We start from the raw sequence: 26,016 nt of genomic DNA, 5'->3' as shown, positions 1-26,016 counted from the left end.
TCAGCTGTTAGATCAGGTGAGAGCCAGGCGGTGCAGTCGGTGGAGAGCAACTGCAGCGCCTGGCTCTAAAAACTGCGGCCGCCTCGCTCTCGCAGCTTTATCGCCGTTCACTTTTGTAATACGTCAGAGCAAGTCAGGATGAAGTTGGACACAAAACTAACCGGCATGCACTGTGCGCCGATCGCCGGTGATCGAATCTGCGCAGGCCTGGCTCATCTCGAACGAACCTATTGCTTCATTCGCATCCTCCCATGACCCTCTACCACTGTGCCAAATTTCACATGGATTGACCAAGTCAGTGAGGAGAAAAACACACACACACACACACAGAGTTTTCTTCATTATATAGTAAGATAAACCACATTTGAACCAGAGAGTCTTCATCAGGGTGTAAAATGCATTGGAAACAAGTGTGCAATTTAAGAGCTCGTATAGGGGTCATGTGACACAGGTCACATGATGTATTGATATAGCCCTACTAGATTAAAAAACCCCACTGTGACAGAAATGTAAAAGACAGAAATGTAGTCGTTGATGCATCGTGTCTTGTAGGGTTTTTCCATTTAGGGGATTTTTTTTTCTATCCACTGCCCCCTGTAGCTCTGCTCTGAGGGGTAGGGTGGCACACGAAAACAAGGTAATGATAATAATGAGAAATGGGACTGGGCTAAGGGACTGTTCTTTACTTATCAATAAAAAAACAGATAACAGATTTTTTTATTTTTATAATTTTATTTTGACCCTCACTGAAGCTAAAAATTATTTTCATTGAGCCTCCCTGAGTGCCTGGCAGAAAATGCACAACCCTCCCTCCACCGTGAATTACCCTTTAATGTTTGAAAGTTAAAATTTAAAAATGAAATACAGGAATTGATACAAGCTAAGGTTTTCACTCTTGTTGTTCATGCAAATAGATTTTTGGCCTCATTTTAAATGAGACACGTAGAATAAAGTGCTTTTGACAAAGAATCACTATTTTAAGTTTTTATTTTATCATGTTTTTTCTGACAAATATGTTTGTCGCACATCACGTGATCAAAGACTGTCAGAGATATTTGAAAATCCAATGATAATTTCTGTTTTCAGTGTCTGGCTGTGATTAATGATGTCATTTTGGGGATTTTTAAATACAACGTAGGCATGTTTTATTTAAAAATCTGTGGTAAAATAAAAGAATACAACCATTTAAAGCTATATGCCCCTACTCTAAGCTAACATTGAAAATATAAGACCCTCCCCAGTGCTTAAAAAATTATTGACATGCCTCTCTTTCTTTTTGCACCACCAATAACGAACAGTCCCTAAATAGAATCTATGCCAAGGAGCAGTGAGGCTGTTCTTAATGCTCACAGTGGCCCTAAACCAGTTACTATTTTTAATTGCTGCCATTGTATACCAACAAAATGACATGTTATATTCTGACTAATCTAACATTAACATTAGTAAACTGCTGCCCTCTTGTTGGACATTTCAGGACAAGTAATCACCTGAATCTGAATCGTTTGATCAGGATGAGAAACCAGGAATTATCCTTTAACACTGTGAAATTCTTTCCAGATGTGCGGATGGATACCAAATCCAAAAGAGTGGAACAGGCATGTCTGACAACATCTGTGGTGAGTTCTCTGTAGGCTGATGAAAGTTTCTCACTTGTAGCTCTCCCGCCCTCTGCAGCTGTGTGGTTTGTGGCGTCTTGCTCAAAACGAAACTATGGAGGCGATGAGATGGTACAACACACAAATCTTTGTTGGTCTGTGGTTTTCACTGCGGGATTAACAGATTTCACCTACACAGTGTTTATACTACATTTGTGTGTAGACGCTGCTGTGTTTTAACGGCTACAAAACAACTTTTTGATATCAATAAAGTTGGTATGGACCTGCTGAACATCTTCACACCTTCTTATGTGTGCTTCCTCTGCTAAAATGCAAATGTGTGACAGATATGAAAGATAGTTTTGTTCAGTGTCATGCTCTAAACCCATTTCCTGTCGTAGATGAGATCTGTATGAATTCTTTATCTGAGTATCCTGTCTTATTATTGGAGATCAATATGTGGTTAACTGTTTTCTTTTTCCGCTCCTGCAGAGAGAACCCCACGGAAGCATATCCTTGTGATCTGTCTTGTGATTCCTGTGATTTTGATTCTTCTCGCACTTGCATTGACGTACTGGCGATGCCAAGGTAGGCTGTGCTCTGAATGCTCTCCATGTTTAATGAGTTAAAGTTTCAGTAATCCACTCAGTGTACTCATGTTCTCTGTTTTTTCTTCTTTTCAGGAGATGCATCGCAAAAGGTAAAGGTAAATCTGATTTAAGTCCTTCTGTTTTTTGATGACTGTAGTAGTGTTGTCACGATACCAAAATCTTTGTTTCGGTACCCATACCAATATGAATTTCGATACTTTTCGGTACTTTTTCCTAAGGAAAAGTCCTTTTGGATACAAACCTTTAGAACAATAAATAGTAGGGGTGTAATGGTACCAAAAAAAATCATGGTTCGGTAAGTACCTCGGTACGGACGTCATGGTTTGGTTGCTCAAATGTTCCACCAAGTTGGTGTTGTCTCGTGTTGTCTCCCTTTGCGAGGCAGACTTTCTCTTGCCTTTTTTCCCGTGTGCCAGCTGCGAATGTTGATACAGGTGTTGTCATACACACCACTTGCTCAATCTGTGCTCCAATAGGAACAAGGAAGGCGTTTGTGTGCATAAATGAATTAAATAAATTAATGAATTGAATCAATTTAAAAAGTATCGGTATTTTCCAAACGCAGTATAGTACCGTTTGGAATACTCTAGTACCGCGGTGCTATTTTAGTACCGGTATACCGTGCAACACTAGACTGTAGTAAACTGAAGTAAACAGTAATACTCTGTAAATAGTCAGCCCCTCCAGAGGCCTGTGCTATGAAGCAGGATTTGGAGTTAGCGAGGTTACTTCTTCTCTTATTACCAGGATAAATCTCTGTGGTACAGCAGGTTATATCAACACCCCGACCTCTGACCAGTCAAATCACTGAAGAAAAAGCATCCATGGACAAAATTTCGGAGTCTCCGTAGAATCATTTCATTGTACAGGGCTCGCTTCCACTGGTTTTAACACAGAGATGGTTTACACACTAAACACATGATTTTAACTTACGCAAAGTATTTAGTCCACAGTGGCAGTGCTGCTGTTTTACACTCTGATTCCATCACTGCAGCTTAGTAACATGAGACAACAAGCGAACACTCGGCTCCTGGGTGAAAGTCCAGGGTTTGTGGAACCCATCCACCGCCCCTCCTACCACCCTATATGGACTTTCCTGCTCCTTATATTACGTCGTTATCAGCAGCGTTTCAACATGACCCTGTCCAGCAGTGTATCATACCGCAGTGATAAGTGCCGTCCCGCCTACCAGCAGCACGTCATAACAACGGCAAAGGTTATGTCCGGCTGCGTTACATTAAAGAAACAGTCTGGCATCACTTTTAAGTGTTTTAAGTTTCATTATCATCCAACTAAATAGCAAAAAATACTCTATACTAATGTCACATATAGCCTGGTGATGCCTACATGTAATGTAAGTCTCAGCTGAATGTGAATTTTTGGATGGTAATTTTAATCATTCAACATTTTTCGGTTTTAAGATTACAGACTATAGTTTACATCCTACACCACAGACATTTCACTGTCTCACAGTCGCAGACACTTTCAGTACCGTTTCATCTTACATCATATGAAGTAGCTTACTTCATTCATGGTTCTGATGATGTCGCTCGTAACTAACACCCCCGCCTCTTTCACATGAACACACGTGGCTGGATAGGAAAACTTAGAGTTAACTGAACTAGTTGATAACCAGCTTTGTAGGACCGGTTATTTAGACAGACAATGTGATGGGTTAGTCAAACCAGAGAGTGAAAAGATATCCTGGGTCAGTTGAAATGGCTTCATAGTACAGGCCTCTGGATTTTGCCAGTTGTTGGGGTGATTGTTGTAGCCTGAAATGTTTGATTTCACGGCAACTTTTTTTTTTAAAAAAAATTTAAATTCATGTTGTGATGTTTATAAACACTTCATACACGCTTCTTTCTGTGCAGTGATACGCTGTGCAGGTGTAGTTTGGTAGATAGAAAATAGTTCCTACATGAAACTGCTCACAACAAGGTCTGTGGATTGTCTTACGTAACCAGGTCATGATTTCTGGAAACAAACATTGATGTTGAGTTTTTCAAATGTATTTTTTGCCACTTTGAGCACCACAAGCTGAGTGACATCCAGTTCCATTATACTGGAGAGAAGGCAGACATCTCTACGACCTGATATCTCCAACACTCTGCAGCTCACACCAAAACAATCTAGACTGATAAATAGCACTACAGATAAGGGCTCATTTATGCTTTGGGGATGGCGAAGAAATTTAAATAATGGTGGAACATAACGAATCAGTAACACATAATAACATAGTGAAATTAGTGTCAGCATGAATGTAATGACCTCCCTGACCTCTGCCATCGACAGCGCTCTCCTCTTAAAGGTGCATTATTACGACCTCCTCCACCATCCCGTCGTTTATCGTTGTTTGAAACTTTTGACTCCGCCCCCTAGTGTCATGTATCTGCTGTATTTATGGCAACGTAAAGGATGTGTGGAATAATGAGGGCAGTGATGTTCACATTTAAAACAGATGTATTTTTGTACATAAAGGGAGTTTAAATGAGCCTCAAGAGGAAAAATGTGTATTTTTGATTTTAGGGTGAACTGTCCCTTTAACCTCTGTCATTCCAACAGTTTAAGTAGTTACTTTGGGGGCGCCTGGTAGCTCACCTGGTGAAGCAGACGCCCCATGCGAAAGGCCATGTCTTTGCTGCAGCGACCATGGCCTCAATTCCCACCCGTGGCCCCTGCTGCATGTCGACCCCTCTGTCTCAACCTATCCCGTCTAATAAAGGCACAAAAAAGCCATAAAAATAATAAACTAAAAAAAAGTAAATGTTATATTGTGTAATTCTGCATTTTAACACTATTTTACTTATTGCAGATCTGTGTTGAATCCTGCATGGGAGAACACGAGAAGAAGCCGCTGAGAGAAACCACAGTGCCGATGATGCAGCCAGATTATCCCATCGAGGAAGAGTCCACGTTCCCTCAGTCCTTACCGGAAGAGGGTGGCGCGGGGCCACCGGAGGAAAACGAGCATGAGCCGCACCAGGAGATGTCAGCAGTAGGTCGCACTGAACTGGGAAACGTTGTGGCTGAGGAGATCGGGAAATCAGCAATCGTCTCCCGACAGGAATCCCAAACAGAGACCTTTACAGACTGAGAACAGCTGCTGATAGTGCGTGACTATGAGTGTGACCTGTTGTGTGTCGTCGCCCCATGCTTCTCTTGTACATAATTCTCCCCCTAAATGTATATAGTAATTAACTAAATCTAGATTGTGTGTTGAAATACTGTAACTGTAGTGTAACAATAGTGGGAGAGTCTAACATACTACATATATGAAGTCATTAGCTTGGAGGTTGGTAGCATTTCTATAAGCTGTGGACTCAGTTTTCATTGTGTGTTTAGGCCTGTATTGTATTTTGATGTTATCAACCTCTGTTTCAATTGTTTACAAAACACTTGTGTATATATTTGCTCCAGAAGTGTGTTATGATGATAATGATTGTGCATTGAATGTAATTTTAAAGCCTTTTATTTGCATTAAAATGTGTGTTACGTAAATGTTAAACCATGGAAGTGTCTGTTTCCTGTCAATGTTACTGTGTAATGCTTAGGTTTTCGAAGTCTGACACCTGTTCCCCTTAGAAAAAAAAAATCAAGACAGTTCCCATGATGCTTTGGGGGATACAAGGAGGAAGTATAATGTCCCCCATGGATTCAGGAGCTTGTTTTGCGAGCGTCAATTTGAGTCCGGTCGTTTTTGCTCATGTTTGTGTCTACTTTGGTTAAGTAGCAGTATTAAAAGTATGCCGAATTAACCACAAGCACTTCCTGTTTGCATTGAACCCATTGGTATTTGGACAGTTGTTACTGAATTACTTTGATATGAGAGAAACCTTAAAACCATGAAGATTCTCAAGGGAGTTCTGCAGCTGAGAAGAGGAGCGTTTATGCTTTTCCAAGCGGATTTAAGGACGTTTATACGCGGTTGACATCAGAGATAATGGTATCCCCGGAGAGAGTAAGTCACAATGAATCTAAAAATATATGTGTCGTGTATTTGTGTGATGATTTGACTGAGTTATGATGATTTGCAAACACCGGTGTACACCTGTCGCTTTCACTGACTGGAAACAGCTGGTGTAATGGGATAAACTGTGCTGTAGTTACTCTGAATAGCCTCAAGGGGGTACTGTAGGTCCACTGTAGACTAATGAAAGTTCAGATGACAGCCACACTGCTGGGTTATATTCTCTAAAACTTGAATTATAAGGAGCATAATAGTGTCATTAAGTAGCTCTGTGAGCGCACAAATTAAAATGAGACAGTTTTAACATCTTGTTTCATGACATGATATTCTACTGTCTTCATGTGTTTGCTGTGAGACAAGAGGCCAAGATAAGAGCTAATCTGCCTTCTGTGTGTTCCTGTTTGTAGAGATTTACATGCAGAGGTGAAGCCTGGAGACAAGGCAGCAGCACTGCAGGGACTCTCTCATTATCCCAGGATTAATGGAGGTACAGCTCTTTGAATTTACATGGAAACCTGTGCGATTGATAGTGAAGAATCACGAGTAATTACTAGACTTTAACGGAGCCGTGGGCCTGCTGCTGCTGCTGCTGCTGTCTGATGTAAAGTTAATTTTATATTGCACCTGAGGAGAAAATGGCTGAAATAATCACCTGAGTCAACTCACAGTCAGACAGGAATATGAGATATTTAAGGTCTGACATTTTTCAGAGTGTAGTGGCAGCAACAAGCTGACTAAAAACCTGTCTGGGAGGATTTAGTAGACCTGAGTTTGATATGCAAAGTAAAGACAATGGCCTCTTTGTACTCAAACAGTTTGCATGATGATGACGTCTCATTTAAATCTTACATGGGAGGAAAATTCTTCCTTCTGTGCAACAATTAAGGAAACAAAGCTGCGTGTGTATTTGCGCAGAGTAAACTGTCTACATTTAAACACAGAGCAGCACAACACGTCAGGATTCCGCTGAACTTTATTTAAGCAAAAATATTTCTTCATGAATAGACAAAGGAAACATAATTTACACGTCGGTGGTGGAAAAATACATCTACATTTATTTACAGTAACACGTTTCAGTCTTTGGTCTCAATTTTCATTTCACTGCAAACTTCAGGACCAACTGAATCCCTGAGGTTTGAAAGTTTAAAGTGCAAAAAGATGTGGAAGAATTAAGAGTCTTTGAATTTGTGTCCAAACACCCGCTTAGACTATTTCATGAGTGGTGTAACATGGCGGAACAAACAGTCCGTTCCTGGAGGCCCACTCTGCCCACAGTTTCCCGGCCGGGTGGTAAAAACTGTCCAGAGGTTTCCTCACAGTCTCTGAGGTGGCGGTCTCAGCCAAAGACCAGATTTTGGGTTTCTGGCTGCTGATGTTTTCTTTGCTCTCCAGAGCGGACAGTGTGTGATCAGAGTCACTCTTTTCAACCTTCTTGACAAGTGCAAGTCCTCTGTCCTCCTGCTGGCTGCTCGGCTGCTGCGGCATCTCCAAACGCGCCTCCACAGACGCAGAGCTCTCCAACGCGCTCTCCGTGACGCGCTCATCTGTGTCTGCGCGGTCACTTTGCGGCTCCTCCTCGTCCGCCTCATCCAGGTGACAGTTCTGCATGGAGCTGTCTGCATCGTCGCTCTCCCCCTCCTGCTCATCATCCTCCTCTTCATCTGATTTGCCCTTACACGCCCAGCTCACCCTGTTCTCCTTCTTCAGGCGGCGCCGCGCGTTGGCGAACCAGGTGGAGACCTGCGTCAGGCTCATTTTGGTGATGATGGCGAGCATGATCTTCTCGCCCTTGGTGGGATACGGGTTCTTCAGGTGCTCGTTTAACCAGGCCTTCAGCGCTCCGGTGCTCTCCCGCGTGGCCACTTTGGCGACCCTGCCGGGGTCCTCGGCTGCTCCGGGGCGGTACGGTGGGTAGAAAGCCCCTCCACGAGCCAGGAGCGCGTGATGATAGGGAGAGGCGGCCTTCAAGTCGAAACCGTTGCTCTGGAAAACAGATAGGAGGAACGTGAGCGCGAGAAAAAGGGGATTGTGCGCAATTACGCACGCATTTGGCGATCCTTGACCCTGAGCGCACACTTCAGCGAGTGTTTACAGACAATTAAGAAGAATCCTTCTGGACTCATGAGACTTTGTGGTCTAATATAACTTCAGTATAACTTAGCAGTGAGAATAAAACCTCCTGAGAATCAGTTCGGCTTCTTAAGATCAGATTTTACGCACGTTTTTGTTAAAGTAGGTCGTGGTCTTTCTCCATGAGGCATTTTAGATTTTACTAATGATTAAATTACTCTGTGAATTCTCAACTCACCATGTGTGTGATGTGCCTGTGATGTGGATAAGGGATGAAGTTGTATCCCTGTAGTCCTGAGTACGTTATTGGAACTCCAGCTGCCATCGCTGCCAGATGCTGAGCCTGCTGCTGTTGCACCGGCGGGCACCCCAGCACCGGGATCTGATATCCAGTCGGCATGCTGACGTTACGCTCCAAGAAAAAGCTGCCAAGTCCAGTTTGCGATGCGGGCATCTTCCCTGCGTCCCAGCTCCTCGAGTTTGAGTGTCAACCCAACTCTCCTTGATCTATTTATACACAGCCAGCTGCCAGCGTGTGTTTGCGGGGGGGAAGAAGAAGGGAGGGAGGGGAGGTCCCACTGGTGGTGACTGACAGCTCCGTTCAAAAGACCCACAGCTTTCACTGGCAACAAATCCCATCAAAGAAGCTCTCCGCTGTTCCTTTTAGCGTTTTGGTGGAGAGGCTGAATATGCGCTACTTATCGCAACACGGATTTTATTTTCTTGTTTGAAGAGAACTGAAGTTTCAATTCAAATGCAGCCTGTTCTGTGGAGAGGTGAAGAAAGACTCGTGGAATTAACCCTGAGCTCCAACAATCAACATTTTTGTCACAGAATATAGTTTAATTTTTGTAACAGCACAAAATAAAACTTTATTTTTACATGTCACAGCTCAAAAAGCAAATTTCTTGGCGACATGATGCTCTCCATTTTCTTTTTTATTTCGTTTTTATTTGACCTCTTATCTAGTGTTGATGATAAGGAAGCTCGCAGCAGTTTGATGTATTTTTATGACGAATTTAACACTTCTCGTGTCTGGCACTGATCGGCGGACAGCTTAGAAACTTGCCTAAATTCAGTTAACATCATCCCGCCAGTCGCTGCTGTGACACTTCATCACCTACACATCTGCAGTTTTTGTGAATTGAATTAATTATTATCTCAATAGCATTAAAACGCGCGAATGAACAAGTAAAAATGAGTTTTACGCACGCGTAAAAGTGTCAAGATTTGTGCCTTTCTCCAAAGTAAACCTGCATTTCTTTGATTCAGTGATTAAGAAATTGAATATAACCAATACAAATAAATCCCTCTGGCTCACAGGCCTCAGAGCCACAGCTTTTTTATTTGTTAATTTATTGAGTTAACCACAACAACCTGGCCTTTTACATGTCGGATGGTTTTGTTTTGAGTGAAGCGCAACGTTTCAATGGCCCTAATTAAACGAGGTTAAGTGAAACAGGTGTTGACTAATGTATATGATAATTGTGAGATAACAGATGCTATCCTCATGTCCTTCAAAAGAGCCACAGTATCAGCTCAGGCCGTGTTTGGGTTGCAGGGACTGCTCCTCTCTTATCTTGCATAATTCTCATTATTATATTAACAGCATTAGGAGGTGTAGTGTTGGTGGTGAGAGCAGTGCTGTTATGAAGTGGTGAGAAAGGTTTGAAGGATGAAAGTGTTTAAAATGTTTCTATTTATGCTCTGGTTTCATTTTTTCACCGCTTTGGTTGCATTTTATTTAGACTCCAAAATGTAGATTTCCAATTTTTATATTTAAAATCCTGCGAGCTGTAACCCTTCACTTGACTCATGTTTTATTTGCTTTCATTTACCCTGAACAAGTTCCATCTTTCTTCATTTGCTTTCGATGAAACTCCTTTAAAATCTGATTGTTCTTTAAGCTGACTCAGAATCACTGAGACATGCTTTCATTTTCTTTACTGTTATGTCTCACAGACTTTGTTACTCATTTTGAAGACATGGCTCTAGGTGTTAACACCTGCGTGTATGAGGAAGTTGTGGTTTTTATGAACTCATATGCTTTCGATTTGTTATATTTAGGGTTCACATTAACACATTATTCAAAAAAATAAGCATGTGCATCAGTCTGGCTTTATATAATGTTACAGCAGCAGCCTTGGTATTATTTTTTTCACAAGTATTTAAAACATAATAAAATAAGCTTGCAAAAATAATTAGGAAAAATCCAACTATGCAGTGTAAGAGTTTACACTCAGTCGCCAGTTTATTAGGAACACCTACTGTAGCTGAAACTGATGCAGTCTAATACAACAGAGGCTTCATGAAGGTTATAATGTTGTTGGTTTTGGTCCAGATGAGCTGTGTTACCCTGTATGAAACTGCGTTGAAGAAAAATCTGAAGTAAATCTATTGTAAAAACTGAGAACGCAAATCCTCCAAATAATGATATGATTAAAAATTAATTTGGATTAATCCCTACCTTTGTCGCTCACAGAAAGAAAGTTGTGCAGGTTACAGAAATCAAAACAATTAAACATTATTTAATTTATTTAATTTTTCCACTCATCTGCAGATTTACGTTCACTTTTACTGGAGCAGCACAATTTAGCAAAATAGTATGGCCAAGTGCAATACCTAAATCACCGGAGCTGCAACTTTTCGATAAGATAAAATGTGTCATTACACAGCGTCCTGGTCTAGAGGACATATTCCTGCAGTAAGGGAACATGCTTGTTTGTTACAGACTCCAGAAAAACTCACATTATTTTAATTGTTTTATTATTTTTTTTTAATGAAAATAAAATGCTAAAATAATCATTCCCACTAAAATCATGACTCTTAAATCTGTCAAAAATAATCGCAGTATGATTATAATAATTTAATAATAATAATTTTAAAAAATAAAATTATTTAATATCATACAGACCTATCTTCTACAACAAAACCACCTCACTAAATGCAGCAGAGGAATTGATCTCCTTGAGGTGTTAATCTGTTTTAATATATTTTGGATTACTGTCATTTGGAGCCATATAATATAATATAGTGTGATTTCTAACGATGTCAGTACTATCATGTATCTTTGCACTACTTTTGTATCACCTCTCTTATTCTCTTTGACTTCCTTATTTATGCTTATCCTCTTGCACTGTGTGCACTGTGGGTCAATTCAGAGTGAAACCTTGTTCTGATTCTCTATATGTCTGTTACATAACTGTAGAAATGAAAACGAAGCCTCTTGAATCTCTGTAAGTGCATCATCAGAGAACTTCTGAGTGATTCTGGAGGAGATGCTGCGGACTAGAAACAATTAGTTGATTAACAGAGAAATAATCTGCAGCTATTTTAAATTGAATAATAGATCCTGTCTTATTTTTTTAAAGCTTTAACAGCAAATAGATTTTGCACATTGTCATGTTTCAGCTCCTCTAATGGGAGATTGTGCTGCTGCTGTCATTTATATTATAATAAAGTGAATATTTGGGGGGGTTGGAGACAAAAAGAAGACAATTGAAGATGAAATTTGAGCTTATTTTGCCGTATTTTTTGACCCTCTGTCGACCAAAAGTTTAACTGATTAATCACACAGATACTCGTCAGATTAATTGATAATGAAAATAAGTGTTTATACTGCTGCTGTTTTGTTTTATGTTATCTTAAGAGGTGTTTTCAATATCATACGAGAGAAAGAGAGATACTGGGGGAAGCTGCAGATAAAAAGTGGTGAAGGTGGAGGGAAAGGAGGAATTCATTTGGGTGGGGTCCACAGAACCTAAAGCAAATTTGAACAAGAGCAACAATGGGCCGAGGAGAAGGAGGCTTATGGCATCAGTAGCCTACATCTCACAACACAAACAGCTCAGGGCAGCGGCCTTTGTCCTCCTCGTAGAACCTCTTTTCATTCTCTTCCTCTTTGGCAGCTTGGCCACAATGCAGGTGTTGGTCCTGCTCCGACAGGTCGAGTCTGCGCTGTTTGCCATTAGGATGTCAGTCGTTTACAGGAGAGGGGAGACACCAAATGGAAGACGATTGTCCTCAAAGAGATACAGCACAAGATAGGAGAGAGGATGAAACTATCTGTGATAACCCCTGAGTCGTTTCTCTGTACTGAAACAGTGCTTCCTTTATCTACGGCTCCTCTGCATATTCCACTTTATAAATGTCTACACAGACAGTTAGGTGAGGGCCTGCTTTTGGATAAAAATGCAGAACGACAGAGCGAGGGTCTAATGAGCAGGTCGGGACAAAAGGTTTAGGTGTGACCTCAATTACAGGCAATCCCCTACCTGCGAGCCGACAAAGGGACTAAACATGCAATTAGAATGGCTCATAGGTAGGTGTGAACAACACAACAAAAGCCTGCAGAGAATCCACACAGTCCTCAACACCTACTGCTTGTTAGTTTATTTTTACTACAGCAGATAACTCAGAGGGGAGAAAGTTGACAGAGGCTCATAGAAACTGAGCCAGAGGAGGAAACTTCAACATATTGAAGCTAAAGAAAAAGATGGAAACTGAGTATTTACAATATGTTTTCTTTAAATATATTTGTAGCTATTTTTATTCTGACCCGAAGGTTGAGGTTACGGTGCTTACTGTAATATGTGAAGTATGTATTCTATTGTTTTTTTAGCTGTACTATAACATGACAAGGTTTTTCACAAGCACTTTAAAGGTCCAGTGTGTAAGATTTAGGGGGATTTAGTGGCATCTAGTGGTGAGGATTGCAGATTGCAACCTGCTGAAACTTCTCCTGGTTAGAATTCCTTCAATGTTCATTATTCAGGAGGTTTTTACTGGGAGCTGAGTTATCCACAAAGGTCTCTTCCTCTTTGAAATAAACAGATTCTGTGAGTTAAATCAGTAAAAACACTGAATGAAGTAGTTTTAGGTTAAAAAAAATAAATAAAAGTGTTTTTCAGACGGTGCTCATTGCGGAGGGGCTGCTAATGATGGTGGCCAACACAATCGCAAAAATAGGAATGGCCCTGTCTAGATCTTTGTTTGGATTGTCCGTTCTGGGCTACTCTAGGAACATAGTGCAACATGGCAGACTCCATGGATGAAGACCTGCTCCTTATGTAGATATAAATGTCTCTTTCTGAGGTATGGAAAACTCCGAAGTCGTCGAAAACCAGCGCTTGGTCAGTGACTTGGTGTCAGAAACTGATGAGTAACGCTGTTCCTTCATGCCGGCATGCTATTCAGCCGGTCGCCGTAATTGTTTATCAGTTCCCGGTGACATCAGGGGAAACGCTATGGGACAACAACAAAAGTTAAGGCAGTGGCCTTACTTCCCGTAAGATTGAAAAGCCAAACTCTGTTCTTCTTTCGTAAATCCAACCACGTGCAAGTGTTGGCAAAACATAACCACGTGCGTTTGTTGTTGAAGTTTGAAGTCAATTCGTAGTGGTGTAAACAGTACATTTACTGTGAACACGGAAGTGTATTTTTAAAAACAGACAATGCATGTAACAGGCAGAACTTGACACAGTGTCCCAGAACATGACCAACAAACACACCCAGGGTACTTTCCACGTCATATCTCGACGTAGAAAGTCCAGGACCAAACGTCAATATGTGATGAGGCCGGATTGAGAATGTGTTGCAAATACGGCAGTTTCTCACTGATTCCACTAACTCATGCCTACAGAAAAAGACATCCTTCTGCAGCCATAGGGTACGCTGCTGGGTGGTGTCCATTCATAATGCTGCAGGACAGCGTCAGTTCCAAACACCGCCAGACAACAACGTTATTTAAGTTGCTGGAAAGTCCTTATAGGGGGGCAGGAGGGGAGGCAGATGGGTCCAACAACACAGGACTTTCACTTAGGAGGCCAGTGTTCCCTTCCCGTATGAATGTTGAGTAAAACCATGATGTTTTTTTTCCCTAAACTTAACCACGTGCATTTGTTGCACAACAAAATAAACGTCAGTACGAGGTGTTTTACCAACGTGAGTTTATTATGAAAAAGAGCGAGTGCATCTAACAGACAGAAACTGTACATTTCCTGTGAAAACAGAAGCAAGGCAGCTTTATTTGTTCAGCACATTTCATACAGCAGGGCAATTCAAAGTGTTTTACAGAGAAATAAAATATAAAACACAATAAAGGACACAGATTTACAACAAAAGAGTAAAAGAAAAAAAGACACAAAAGGTAAAAATAATTACAAAATGATTTCAGTTAAAAAAAAAAATCACAATTAAAAATAGCAAAAGTTAAGACAAGAGGTGCAAAGGTGGGAAGCGTATTTTGATAAGACACAGTTCATGTAACAGGCGTAAATTGACACGGTGTCCCAGAACTTATACAGCAAATACAGCAAATCCAGGAAACCTAGTGTGTAATATGTAGACGTGAAAGCCCACTGACGAAGAGCCGATATGTGACGAGCTGGGAGTGAGGCCCCGTTTATACGACAACGATTTCAACTGAAAACGGTAAACTTTAGTTGCGTTTTGGCCGATCGTTTACACGACAGCAGCGTTTTGGGTGCCTGAAAACGCAACGTTCTGAAAACGGGTTCCAGAGTGCAACTTTTTGGAAACGGCAGCGTCTCTGTTGTCATGTAAACTTGCAATATGCAGTTCCTCTGAAAACAGAGACTTTTCGCACATGCGCATTACGCTTCCAGTCACTAGGCATACCGACCATCACAACAACAATGGCAAGCTCTGTTTGTGCTGCTCACCCTGTTGATTTGAAGTGAAGTGTAGATCTGTTACTGTAGCAACTCCACCAGCAAGCATTTTTTGGTTTAAAAAAACGTCTAATAGCCGTCTACATGAAGACCTGACGTCTAGGCTAAATCACGGCTGAATTTGGGCTGTCAGTGAAAATTTGGTAGACGTCTAACCATAGCCAAAGTGTAGACGTGCATACTACAGCGTTTCCAGTAGATTTTGCAGCTCCGTGTGACGGGGATCGTTTCAATAACCTCGTCATATAAACGCAGAAGTTTTTTAAAACGACAGACTTTTCCGTTTTTAGAGAAACCGTTGTCGTCTAAACAGGGCCTGAGAATGTGATGATGATGATACACTGAAGAAAACACACTCCTTATTATTAGTTATACTCAATACATTCCATTTCTGCCAATATATCCCCCTGAACACTACACACTGGACCTTTAACGTTATTGTCAGTTTGTGTAGGAAAAAAAAATCAATAAACAAAGCTAATAAAAAAAAACCTTTTATTTTAGAGCCACAGCTCAAACCCCATCAAAGACCATTTTTAAGATCCAGTTTAAGAGACATAATTTCCATAGTGAGAATCACAGAGAACCAGTGACAACAGAAACATAATGGTCTCCAACCAGAGCGCCCTAATGAGATTTTCCTGGGGCACCAACACAAATGGAGAGATGTAAGCAAAGTGTGAATGTTATCAAGCTCTCCCACCTCTTTACTATCTGACCCCCTCTTCCCCAGACCCCCCCTCCACTCTTTGTCCTTTGTCATTACTCTTATCAGGATCACTCTATCATTCTTTCAAAATAGTCGTGGCGCTGAAACCGCTTGCAAATGTAAGTATGTCTTTGTTGAGGGCCGGACAGTGGCCCGCCTCCCAGCTCCCTCCTGGGTGCAGCCTGATTGACGGCCCTCCGCTGGGTGAGTGACAGGCGGCGTTGGTTGGGCCTGTGATGGTCTGTGTGACAGCTGGTGGTGCTGCAGGTTGTGTCCCTGTGTCGGGCCCCGGTGGGTGGGTGCTGAGGCCCCCGGGATCCCTCGGTCTCAGCCCCGGCCCAGTTTGCTGGAGCCCGGTCAGAGCTCCCTCCCCGGTGTACTCGTTGTTGCAGATCAGCTTGTTCACTCGCTGCGTTCTGTTTCTACACATCAGCTGCAGGTTTCTCTGAGCGTGAGTCGAGGGCGTAGCCTCACAGATTGTTCCTCAATGCTCCAGCAGCACTCAGTGACTTGTTTTATAAATAACTAACTTTATTATCTTGCTGCATCCCCTTTCTCCACCTCTTCTGCAAGCTGTGTGTAGATTTTAATAAAAGCAGGGAGGCCATTTTAGAATACTTCTTCACCCCCCAAAATGTCCATTTGTAAATCAATTAGTCACCTCTGATAATGCTGAATTACATGCCTCCATGTTGAAGGAAGAATCCAAAAACAGAAAACTGGTGATGAATTGAAGTCATGGGGGACTGTGTTTAACAACAAAACTAAATCAAAACATCAATTTATCAACAAGGTGTGAACTCAAGTCACAAATTTGATGATGTTAAACTCGACAAAATACAAAAAAAGACTTGCAACTTGTCTTGTACTTTAGCACCAGTGACTCGTGACTTCTCTTGGACTTGAGCCTTTTGATTTGAAAATGCTTGATTCCTTCTCAGAAACCAGTTTGAGCTTTTTTTCCCAATATGAGATGAGTTAAATACCACAAAATGTATTCAGTCTTGGTCATAGACAATGGTGCTATATGCTATGAAAGTGTAATGTTAGCATTATTTTTTTATGATTAAGTCCAGTCGCACTTGTTTTAACAAATAAATACAATTTCTTAAGAAACATTCAGAATTTTTGTAAATGTAACATATTGTTACGCTTTTGTTAAAATAGCATTAGAGCGCATTATGACTTGTTTAGGACTCAAAACAAGGGCTGCAGTGATATACCTGTTTATGGTATACCGTGATAATAAAGTTGATAGTTATCATTTTTGTTTTTGTTATTTTTTTGTTATTTTCAAAGGGGAGACGAGACTTTTTACAAATACTTCCATTAACAATATGGTTTCAACTGAAGTAATAAAATGTTTGTTAAACCAACAATAACTCTTTATACCTTGATACCGTGAAATCGAAATATTTTCTGAGACGGTTATCATACTGTGAAAATCTCATACCGTTGCAACCCTACTCGAAACTCAAATTTTAGGACTTGGGACTTGACAACGTAGACTTGAGACTTACTTGGACTTGCAAAACAATAACTCAGTTCCACCTCTGTTTAGGGATGTAACGATACATCGATCCACATCAATACATCGATTCATTGATTAATGATCAGATTATATCGATGCAAAATGAAAACATCGATCCATATCGTCATCTTAAAGATACAGCTTTATTTTGAAATTCACTTAAACATGAGAAATGTGAGACTTTAGTGAACAGGTCTATTTTTATTATTTTTTGTTACAGAAGAATACGGTTTTTCATTTAAATGCCTGATACCTGGAAGAGCTCAGAAATAAAATGGTCAAATCATATTCTAGTTGTTTTTGTGAGTTGATGTAAATGATTGTGTTAGATGGGCATATGATATCGCGTCATATCGATCGCAGGCTCCTGAATTGAATAGAATCGAAATCATATCGTGACAGATTTTGTGATATCGGCAAACGTCGTATCGTCATCCATACAAATCGATATAATTCGTATCGTGATGTAGCTGGTGATTTACACCCCTACCTCTTGTTGCAAACTCTCACACGACTCCTGCAGTATAATCCAAGTCTCATTTATCTACTCAAATGCTCAGTACTTTCCAAACACATGCATTTTTGCTAAAACCATAATATTTAAAACACTTCTGCATTAACACAGGTGCACTATGCATCCATGCATGAAATTGTTTATGCAAAAGTGTTTTAAATATTACAGTCTTAGCAAAAATGCATATTCTAAAACTGTACTGAGAAGCCTCAGTACTCAGATTATACTGCACGAGTAATGTGAGAGTTTGTAAATGGATGTTTTTATATATGTTGCTGTTGTTAAATGTGGACCCCTATAACTTTAATTCATCAAGAATTATCATAAAGAATTCACCCATTTTTGGATTCTTTGTTCACTTGAGGCATGCTGGATTCAGCCTAACACAGGGTGAGTAACTGAAATACAAATGATCATTTGTGAGCTGAAGTTTTCCTTTAAATAAAAAAATCTTGGCATTTATCTTTCAAATACAATCAAATCCTTTATCAGTAACACTGCACCCCTATTTAGCGCTGATAAGCCATATACAAACAGTTTTTTGTAGTTGTCTGCAGCTGGGGTCAATAATTCCAACTTGTTCTAAGACAGAGGTAGGAAACCTCTCCAGTTGCTCCATGTGACTTTTTGTTAGAGCCACATGGAGCAACTGGAGAGGTTTCCTACCTCTGTCTTAGAACAAGTTGGAATTGTTGACCCGAGCTGCAGACGACTACAGAAAATTGTTTGTACATGGCTTATCTGTGCAGTGTTAATGGTAAAAGATTTGATTGTATTTGAAAGATAAATGCCAAGATTTTTTATTTAAAGGAAAACGTCAGCCCCCAAATGATCATTTGTATTTCAGTTACTAACCCTGTGTTAGGCTGAATCCAGGGGGAAAAAACGTTTTTTTTCTTGCATGCCCCAAGTGAACGAAGAATCCAAAAATGGATGAATTCTTTATGATAATTTTTTATGAATTAAAGTAACAGGGATCCACATTGAACAGCATTTTTGCAAAGACTGTAATATTTAATGATTGACAGTTATTTATTTATTTATTTACATTTTAATTGTCATTTATCATTGTTGTAGGCATAAAGAAATTATCCCATTCTCTAGTGGTAAAAATGTGTAGCATACACACTGCATAAAAATGTTTTACCATTTCGTCAATAAAAATGTACGCCTACATCATGGTGCCTTCTCCTCTAAATTCTGCCAAACCTCAATAGCTGTGGCTCGTCTTGAGACTCCGCAACTAGCTATGGATTCCAAATATATAAAAAAAAGTAAAAGTCTTGAAGACAAATTGGAAAAATGTAATAGTTTGTGGACATTTGCTTTCACTGCAGAGGGCGCAGATTCAAATCTTTTAGTAATGTTGATGAGCTAATGTAGGCTATACAGGCTGTGTTATCTGCACTATAGGGCTCAAATATGTTTTGTGGCTCCAGGCAGATTTTTTGAACTGTTTTTGGTCAAAAATGGCTCTTATGATCATAGAGGTTGCCGACCCCTGTGCTACGAAGACATTTTATTTTATTACAACTGTGTTTGACTAGATTGTCATTCATTATCCTTTTATATATCAGCCTCTACTTACAGGTGCCCACAGGAGGAGTTCTAGCTGTTGACTAATACATTAACAAACACTTATATCTGCTTACAGCGACATTATAGTGTGTTAGAAGTTAGAGGTGGCTATAAAGTCAAGCGTTAACTTGTTTTACCCTATAAACATGCTGCAGTTTCTCCACCGTAGTTTTCATTGCAAACACATCCCTATGTATTCTTTATCTAAAATTTTAACCTTATTAAAATTGTTATATTTCTAGTGAAACACATTTTTCCATGTTTTTTTTAGCAGTTGAACAAAGTGAAGTTCATGCATCTATTATTTAGTGTAAAGCCTCACAGAGAGCAGCTAATGAGGTTATTGGGCATCTGTGACGTGACATCTACATTTTGGCCTATTTGTGAAACAATGGTAACAAGGAAGCCCGGGACATTGGGCTCTGTGTTTTCCAACTCAAAATAACAAAGCCAAGCAGCCGCTGGTGGGAGGCTGTGCTCTCATGGAAATGAGCAACTGAACCAACAATGTAGCGCCTAATCTCTTCAGAGAGAGGAATCAGTTACACAGCAGTATGCACCCCTCAATGCTTTTCATTAGAGTCAGCGTGCTATTGAAACAGTCACTCCACCCCCCTGACTCACTCACACACAAACACACACATATACATGCGCACACACACTCTCACAGCCCTCGTGTGTGTAGCCACAGGCCCTACTCATACATGCACCAGATACAAGGTAGCCCCCCAACAACAGAAGGGGTGAAATAAGTGGGGCAGAGGGTGGTATGGGGGTGCAAGGGCCTCAAAGCATGGGATTAGAGTTAATGTGCCCTCCCTGGGATATAATCTCTTCAGAGGGGGACTTTGTTTGAGGGGCTTGAGGGCAGTAAGATAAGTATCTATTACAGAAACTCCCTCTTATCCCCCAAACATCCTCGCTTCAAAAATGAAGCACAAAAACACTTGCCTCTGTTCCCCTCTGTGTCGTCTGATATCCAGGACCCAAAAGCAAGTGCTGGCCTTTTCAGCTAATCAGGAATTAAGGTCTAAAGCCGTATGGAGGGTTAGCAGGGCCCATATTTACTCCATCTGTAGCCCACAAAGTCAGGTAGTTAAAGTAAGATCAAAGCCAGCTTAAAAAACAGCTTATTGTATTGAAAAAAAGCATTATCACAAGTTGTTCTTCTTCTCTGGTGTTATAAGAAAAAATTGTGTGTGAGCAAACAGACCTCCTGTTTATTTCTGTAAGCTGAAACCATTTCCCTCAGTGAAAACAAAACTTTAATAAAACAGTAAAACAATTGTGAAGACAATAAAGCCTCCACAAAAATAGCATTTTAAATATTGTGTGTGATTTATCCTGGCTTCATATGAGCAGAGGAAATCTCTGCTTGTCCCTAAGCTAATATATACAGTGAAAAATGCCATAGGCTTGTGCTAATAACGTTAGCATGTTGTATTTGTTTGGAAAACATGTTTAGTATTTTTTATTTATTTTATTTATTTATTTTTTAAAATGACAGGGACAGTACATATTAATAGACACTTGCATGTAAATATGTAGGATTGTAGCCATTGGCTAATTTCCATCCTTTGTCCCTGAGCAGGTATAAGACAGTTGTTTTGTCAGTGAACCTTGTGAGCTGTTATGGAGATGAATTTTGTAACGTTACCTTTGTTAAATGTTGCTGTTGTCCCTGGCTTCATATGAGTAGAGTAAAAGTCTGCTAGCCACTAAGCTAATTTATACAATGTAAAATGCCATAGACTTGTGCTAAAAACATTAGCATGTTGTATTTGTGGGGAAAATGTGTCCAGATAAAGACAAGTGTTTGTCTGTGAATGCTGCGAGTTATAGTGAAGCTGACTTGTGTACTTGTGTTTGGAATTGTCTCTATTAAGCCATGTTTAATGTGTGTTTAATGTGTGTTTTGAATCAGCTAAACCTTACAGCACTTCACAGAAACCCCGCAACCAACTAGTGTTTTGGAGGTGTAACTGCAGAGTGACACAGACAAAGTGAAAGTCAAAGTGAACAATGCAGGTGCAAAAATGAGTAATATAAAATCCAGCAAAACAGTTTGATATAAAATACAGTTTATTACCAAAATATCTTCATTATATAAATATTGTGCAAATGACGTAATGCAACCAATGGGAACCACTGATCTAGATGACACTGATTAACATAATAGTGCAAATATATTTTGCAAACGTTAACATGGCACTTTAATACAGGAGGTGAACAAATTAAAGAACAATCCACTGACAAAAACGCATTGCAAAACTGCATCATGACAGAAAAACAGCCATTAAAGCCTGATACAGGGCAGGAAGCAGGGACATGTAGAGGCCATACTGAATGTGGCTGACAAAACCATCGAACTGGCACTGACGAACATTAGATATGGTGATGGGGGAAAAACTACGATACTTTTGGCACTCTGAAACGTCTGTGGCTCAGATTAAAGTAACACGCTGATGTTTTTACATGTTTAAGCCCTTTAACTACCAGTTACTAACACTTTACTGCCAAACATTTTATAAAGCGTTGTTTAACTTTTAATAGTAATTTGTTTCCTACCAAAAGGCTGCCGACTTCAGTCCAGTTTGAAAATGTTGATACTGGAGAATTAGAACTTCTCTGAGAAGCAGTGCTGCATTCACAAGCAGAAAACCCTCAAAACAAAAATAATCAAACAGTGAAAACAAATGTGATGATGGGGTTGCATTAAGATTTTAGCTGAGTTTCCTGCTCACATGTTGAAAAGTCAACAAGATTTTTATTGCCATTAGGGACTGTACAAAAATAATTAGATAGGGAAATTAGGGAGGTTTTTTTTAAAGGTAGTCTTGAATTTTTTTGAGATTTATTTTTATTTAACAGTTTTCAGATTTGCAGATTACTTGGAGGGAAAAAAGATCCAATGCAAAAATAATAAAAATGATTATACCTCAATATATTATGAATAAATGGTAATGTTTGGGCCCTGTGATAGTCTGGCGACACGTCCAGGGTGTACCCCGCCTTTCGCCCAGTGTCAGCTGGGATAGGCTCCAGCCGCACCACAAACCTGAACAGGATAAGCAGTCACAGATAAATGATGGAGGGATGATAAGGTTTGGTGACTCCATTTTAAATTCTTTGTTTTGTCTTTTTTTAGTTATTAATAATGAATCAAGTTGAACCAATATTGTTTTAAAACTGGAGTGCACAACTTAGACAAACGCTGTCGACACGTGCTGATGGCGTGTGCCTGCAGATGAGCTCGCCGCATCTCCTCCTGCACCCAGGAGCGTTCCATTTTACTTTAATTCTACCTCTGAATGCTGAAGTTTTATTCTGGAGCATTCACGCCAGAAACCTTTCTTGGATGCTTCTTAGGATTTTCTGCCATACTCACGCCAGAAACCTTTCTTGGATGCTTCTTAGGATTTTCTGCCATACTCCTGGCTGCTCCTCCATCCCTGTGGTCTTCCCCCCTTCCTGCCCCCTTTCGCGCTAGCTGATTGACGGTTGTGTGCAACTGCAGGAAAATCGCCACAGACACACAACTCAGGTATTCTGAGAAATACAGAGAACTTTCTCTGATGTCGATAGGCTTAATTAGCATTGTGTGAACTTGTTTGGCAAAGGCTTGAATGTAACAGATGTTCATTTATGTTTAAGTCCCTCACTGGTTCAGCCCCCCTCCCTACACCAGTAATTTCCCTACAGTCCCTTAGTTAATGGCGTTATTGAGAAAATAATTAATTCATTATACTGACATGAATCTAAATCAGTAGCTGTGTAACAACGGCAGTAAATCAGTTTTAGAAAATGTTCAGCGTAGTGTTAAATACAAATTATTTTTAAAAGGCAAAAACATACAAACCACCAGTGTGCTCCTTTTGAAGGCTAACTGGTTATTTTAATACAGTCTGGTTTTAGATTTGTCCTTTAACTCCTCACTGAGAGTGAACATGGATCATCTGGACACTTGTGCAGAGTCAAACTGAGGTGATGACGAGCTGAGTGAATCCACGTGGCCTGAGCTTGTTTGAAATCGTAAGGCAGAAGTAGCATTTAGCAACATTCATTAAATTCAAAGGCTTTGAGAAATACTTTTGTGGTAAGCATAAATATAGATAATACACGTTAAAGCTTCTATTCAATGTTTCAAATTTACATTAGGTGTGTAAATACATATCTGTGTGTGTGAGGATTAAGTGGGTGTGTGAGCGTAGGAGACTTCGCAGAGTCAGAAATCGTCCCCGCTGTCTGTTTCTTCTCAGCGGGAGAATTTTCTGGGTCTGAACGCAGGAAGGGTGAGCTGATGTGACGCCATCCTCTCCTCCTCTATCGGAGCCAGGTCCTCCGCTGAGCCCCACTTCTTCTTGGATTGAAACAGCGATGCCAACTTCCTGTTCCTGTTTCGCTCTCTGGCCTGAGTGACTTGAAACTCTGAGATCACAAAAAACAAAAATGACATGAGTAGGGAAAACTCATGATGCACTTATCACTCTAACTTTAGCGATGCAACTTTTAAACATGACCGAGGATCAATTTAAAGGAGCAGTTTGAAGCTTTATGACGTGCAGCAACATCTGGTGGTTTGCAAATGTTTCAGCTACATGTGTGCAATAAAAGACCTAGAAGCCGGCATGTTCTCAGTAAATCTGGACTATTTTGGCTCAGAAGTTCTGAAATAAATGTTCTTGTGCAACATGTTGTGGTAAAATAATTAACAGCGATAAGAACAACTGCTGGTAGGCGGATTTTGTAACCTTTGGGCAGAGCCAGGCTGGCTGTTTCCCTCTGCTTCCTGTTGTTTTGCTAAGCTAAGCTAAGATAAGCTAACAAGCTGCTGGCAGTAGCTTTGTGTTCAATAGAAAGATATATGACGGTGGTATCAATGTTTTCATTGTATTTTATGTACAGACATGAGAACTGTATCGATCTTGTCATCCAACTTTTGCGGTGAAAACAAATGCTGAACTTTTCTTTTAAAGAAAAATAGCTCATTTTTGTTTTACACATTTATATTTTGGCAACATGGCTGACAACTTAAAGGAGCAGTGTGTAGGATTTAAGTGGATCTGTTGGCAGAAATGGAATATGAATAGTGATATGTAAACTCATCTTCATTGGTCGACTACAAGCATGACGTATCATCTGAGACACGGAAGTAGCTACATGCCCATTAGCCCACAGCGTCATTAACAGGCAGCTCGCTCAGTGTGTGACGTGCACTTGTAGATAAAATATAGGCCTATATTAATGAAGGTTCATTAGGACGGTTTTGTGTTTCTCTGTAATGTAGCACAGTGTTAACAATGTTACTGATACTATTCTTTCTCACACCTTCAACTCAAACCACCAAAATATATCAGTTAATAATTACATTAATATGGTAAACATGCGGGCAACTAGTCAACTAATGGGCCTGACTGACAACTATTGGTCAACTAGGGAAATTCTTAGTCGGGGGCAGCCCTAATAAAAAGTTTACTAGTAGTATTAATAATAAAATTGTCGGTTATTATCCATTAAATAATTCAGCAGTTTGAGGCACTCACGCAGCTCGCAGTCTTCCTCTGGACCCTCTGGTTCCTTAATGTTCAGATAATGGAAGGCAAGACGGCCGCTGTAGTCCCTTAAGTTTTCTTTGGCTCCTGATGAGAGAAAAAATAAATCGCTGAAAAATGAGACGAGTCATTGAAGGCAGCAGGTACTTCACTGACACACCGAAAGCTCTGTGAAACAACTCATGATCCAGAGGTGAACAGAACTACCCACTGTCACTCTTAAACTAACTGAACTTATATAATAAAATTACATATTTTAATTTAAATAAAGGTTTTAATTCAGTCAAAGACTGATTTACGAGTAAAGATTTTTAATTATGTATTTGATCTATAACTCAGAGTGCTGATGTGTGTGCAGTTTTTACCATATGTCTCTATGAGCAGGTCTAGAATATGCCGATGACCATGTAACGCTGCGATGTGTAAAGGTGTGTATCCCTGCAGAACAAAAACAAGAGTAAAACAAAAGGAAAACGTGCATAAAGAAAATTTAAAGAGTGTACTCTAAGGTTAAGAATAATTCTCATGTCAGTGACAGTGGTGATGCAACATGACACGCAAACACAGTCACGTCACTGACACACAAAAGGAGGCAGTTTAAAGCTGACACTCTCACTCTGTGTTGAGTTCAGGGTTACAACTGTGGCAAAGTGCTGGAAAGGTTTAGTACCTACCCCCTGGAGTTTCCCAGGCCCAAACGCAGCCAGTGAAAACAGCGTGGAAAAAAATATACAAATTAGCAAAGGTTATGGAAACACGAGATAATGATAAAAACATAATTGCCTGGTAATTCGCTGAAAATTGCATAGTTCTCGAGTTGTGCATGCTGGCACATAGACGCACTGTTTTGGGAAACAATTAACATGACATGACATGATTTATTAGCAGAGGACTCGCGCAGCCCGACAACACGTGCTGCTGTGATGCATTTGCACAGCTGGATCGTTTAGGAACATTACATCACTGAGGGGAAGAAGAAGAAACCAGCCGCCGTGTTTCTGTCCTGTTGTTACAAGTTCAAATCAAACAGCTCACTGTACATACCATCACTTCCTGTCATGAATCTGGATACTCACATGCTGCAAGAAAGAAGAACACAGTGAATTAATCAGTGACAGTGCAAAGAGAAGCAAACTGCACTGTGACACAGGATTAAAGGGGCACTCCACCCATTTGACACACAAGACCCGTTTC

The 26,016-nt window shown here is 40.3% G+C and overlaps 4 protein-coding genes across 5 annotated transcripts in view; 2 read left to right on the top strand and 2 right to left on the bottom strand.

Annotated features, from left to right (window-relative positions):
- Positions 1-5,714, top strand: part of cd40 (CD40 molecule, TNF receptor superfamily member 5) — a 10,497-nt gene extending 4,783 nt beyond the window's left edge. Inside the window, exons 6-9 of one of the 2 annotated variants that reach the window (XM_050066232.1) lie at positions 1,558-1,616; positions 2,088-2,183; positions 2,279-2,295; positions 5,022-5,714. In XM_050066232.1, the coding sequence (XP_049922189.1) occupies positions 1,558-1,616; positions 2,088-2,183; positions 2,279-2,295; positions 5,022-5,303 (454 nt within the window). In that variant the 3' untranslated portion in view covers positions 5,304-5,714. Of the gene's footprint in view, positions 1-1,557; positions 1,617-2,087; positions 2,184-2,278; positions 2,302-5,021 lie in introns of both variants that reach the window. The other variant, XM_050066231.1, reaches the window with a different exon arrangement.
- Positions 633-26,016, top strand: part of LOC126403491 (telomere zinc finger-associated protein-like) — a 202,092-nt gene continuing 176,708 nt past the window's right edge. The window contains exon 1 of the mRNA XM_050066204.1: positions 633-637. The gene's annotated coding sequence lies outside the window, so the exon portion shown is untranslated. The remainder of the gene's footprint in view (positions 638-26,016) is intronic.
- irx7 (iroquois homeobox 7) lies at positions 7,132-8,767 on the bottom strand. The gene is made up of 2 exons (XM_050066230.1): positions 8,485-8,767; positions 7,132-8,159 (listed from the first exon to the last, which is right to left on the bottom strand). Exons 1-2 carry the CDS (start codon positions 8,698-8,700, stop codon positions 7,380-7,382), a joined length of 996 nt encoding a protein of 331 aa, XP_049922187.1. The 5' UTR covers positions 8,701-8,767; the 3' UTR covers positions 7,132-7,379.
- Positions 21,335-26,016, bottom strand: part of LOC126403516 (ankyrin repeat domain-containing protein SOWAHB) — a 34,666-nt gene continuing 29,984 nt past the window's right edge. Inside the window, exons 10-13 of the mRNA XM_050066243.1 lie at positions 25,188-25,260; positions 24,814-24,909; positions 22,668-23,698; positions 21,335-22,619 (exon numbers count right to left, since the gene is read on the bottom strand). Of these exons, the coding sequence (XP_049922200.1) occupies positions 23,526-23,698; positions 24,814-24,909; positions 25,188-25,260 (342 nt within the window). The 3' untranslated portion in view covers positions 21,335-22,619; positions 22,668-23,525. The remainder of the gene's footprint in view (positions 22,620-22,667; positions 23,699-24,813; positions 24,910-25,187; positions 25,261-26,016) is intronic.

This window comes from Epinephelus moara, chromosome 16 (assembly GCF_006386435.1).
Source record: "Epinephelus moara isolate mb chromosome 16, YSFRI_EMoa_1.0, whole genome shotgun sequence".
NCBI lineage: Eukaryota > Metazoa > Chordata > Actinopteri > Perciformes > Serranidae > Epinephelus > Epinephelus moara.
Note: the sequence above shows the minus strand (reverse complement) of the source record. Positions and strands in the feature narration are given on the sequence as shown.

Bases quoted from the DNA above. Each gene is read 5' to 3' on its own strand.
- irx7 (XM_050066230.1), bottom strand. From the start codon at position 8,700: ATGCCCGCATCGCAAACTGGACTTGGCAGCTTTTTCTTGGAGCGTAAC. The intron at 8,160-8,484 runs GTGAGTTGAGAA...TCTGTTTTCCAG, and splicing joins ACAGGCACATCACACACATG to AGCAACGGTTTCGACTTGAA.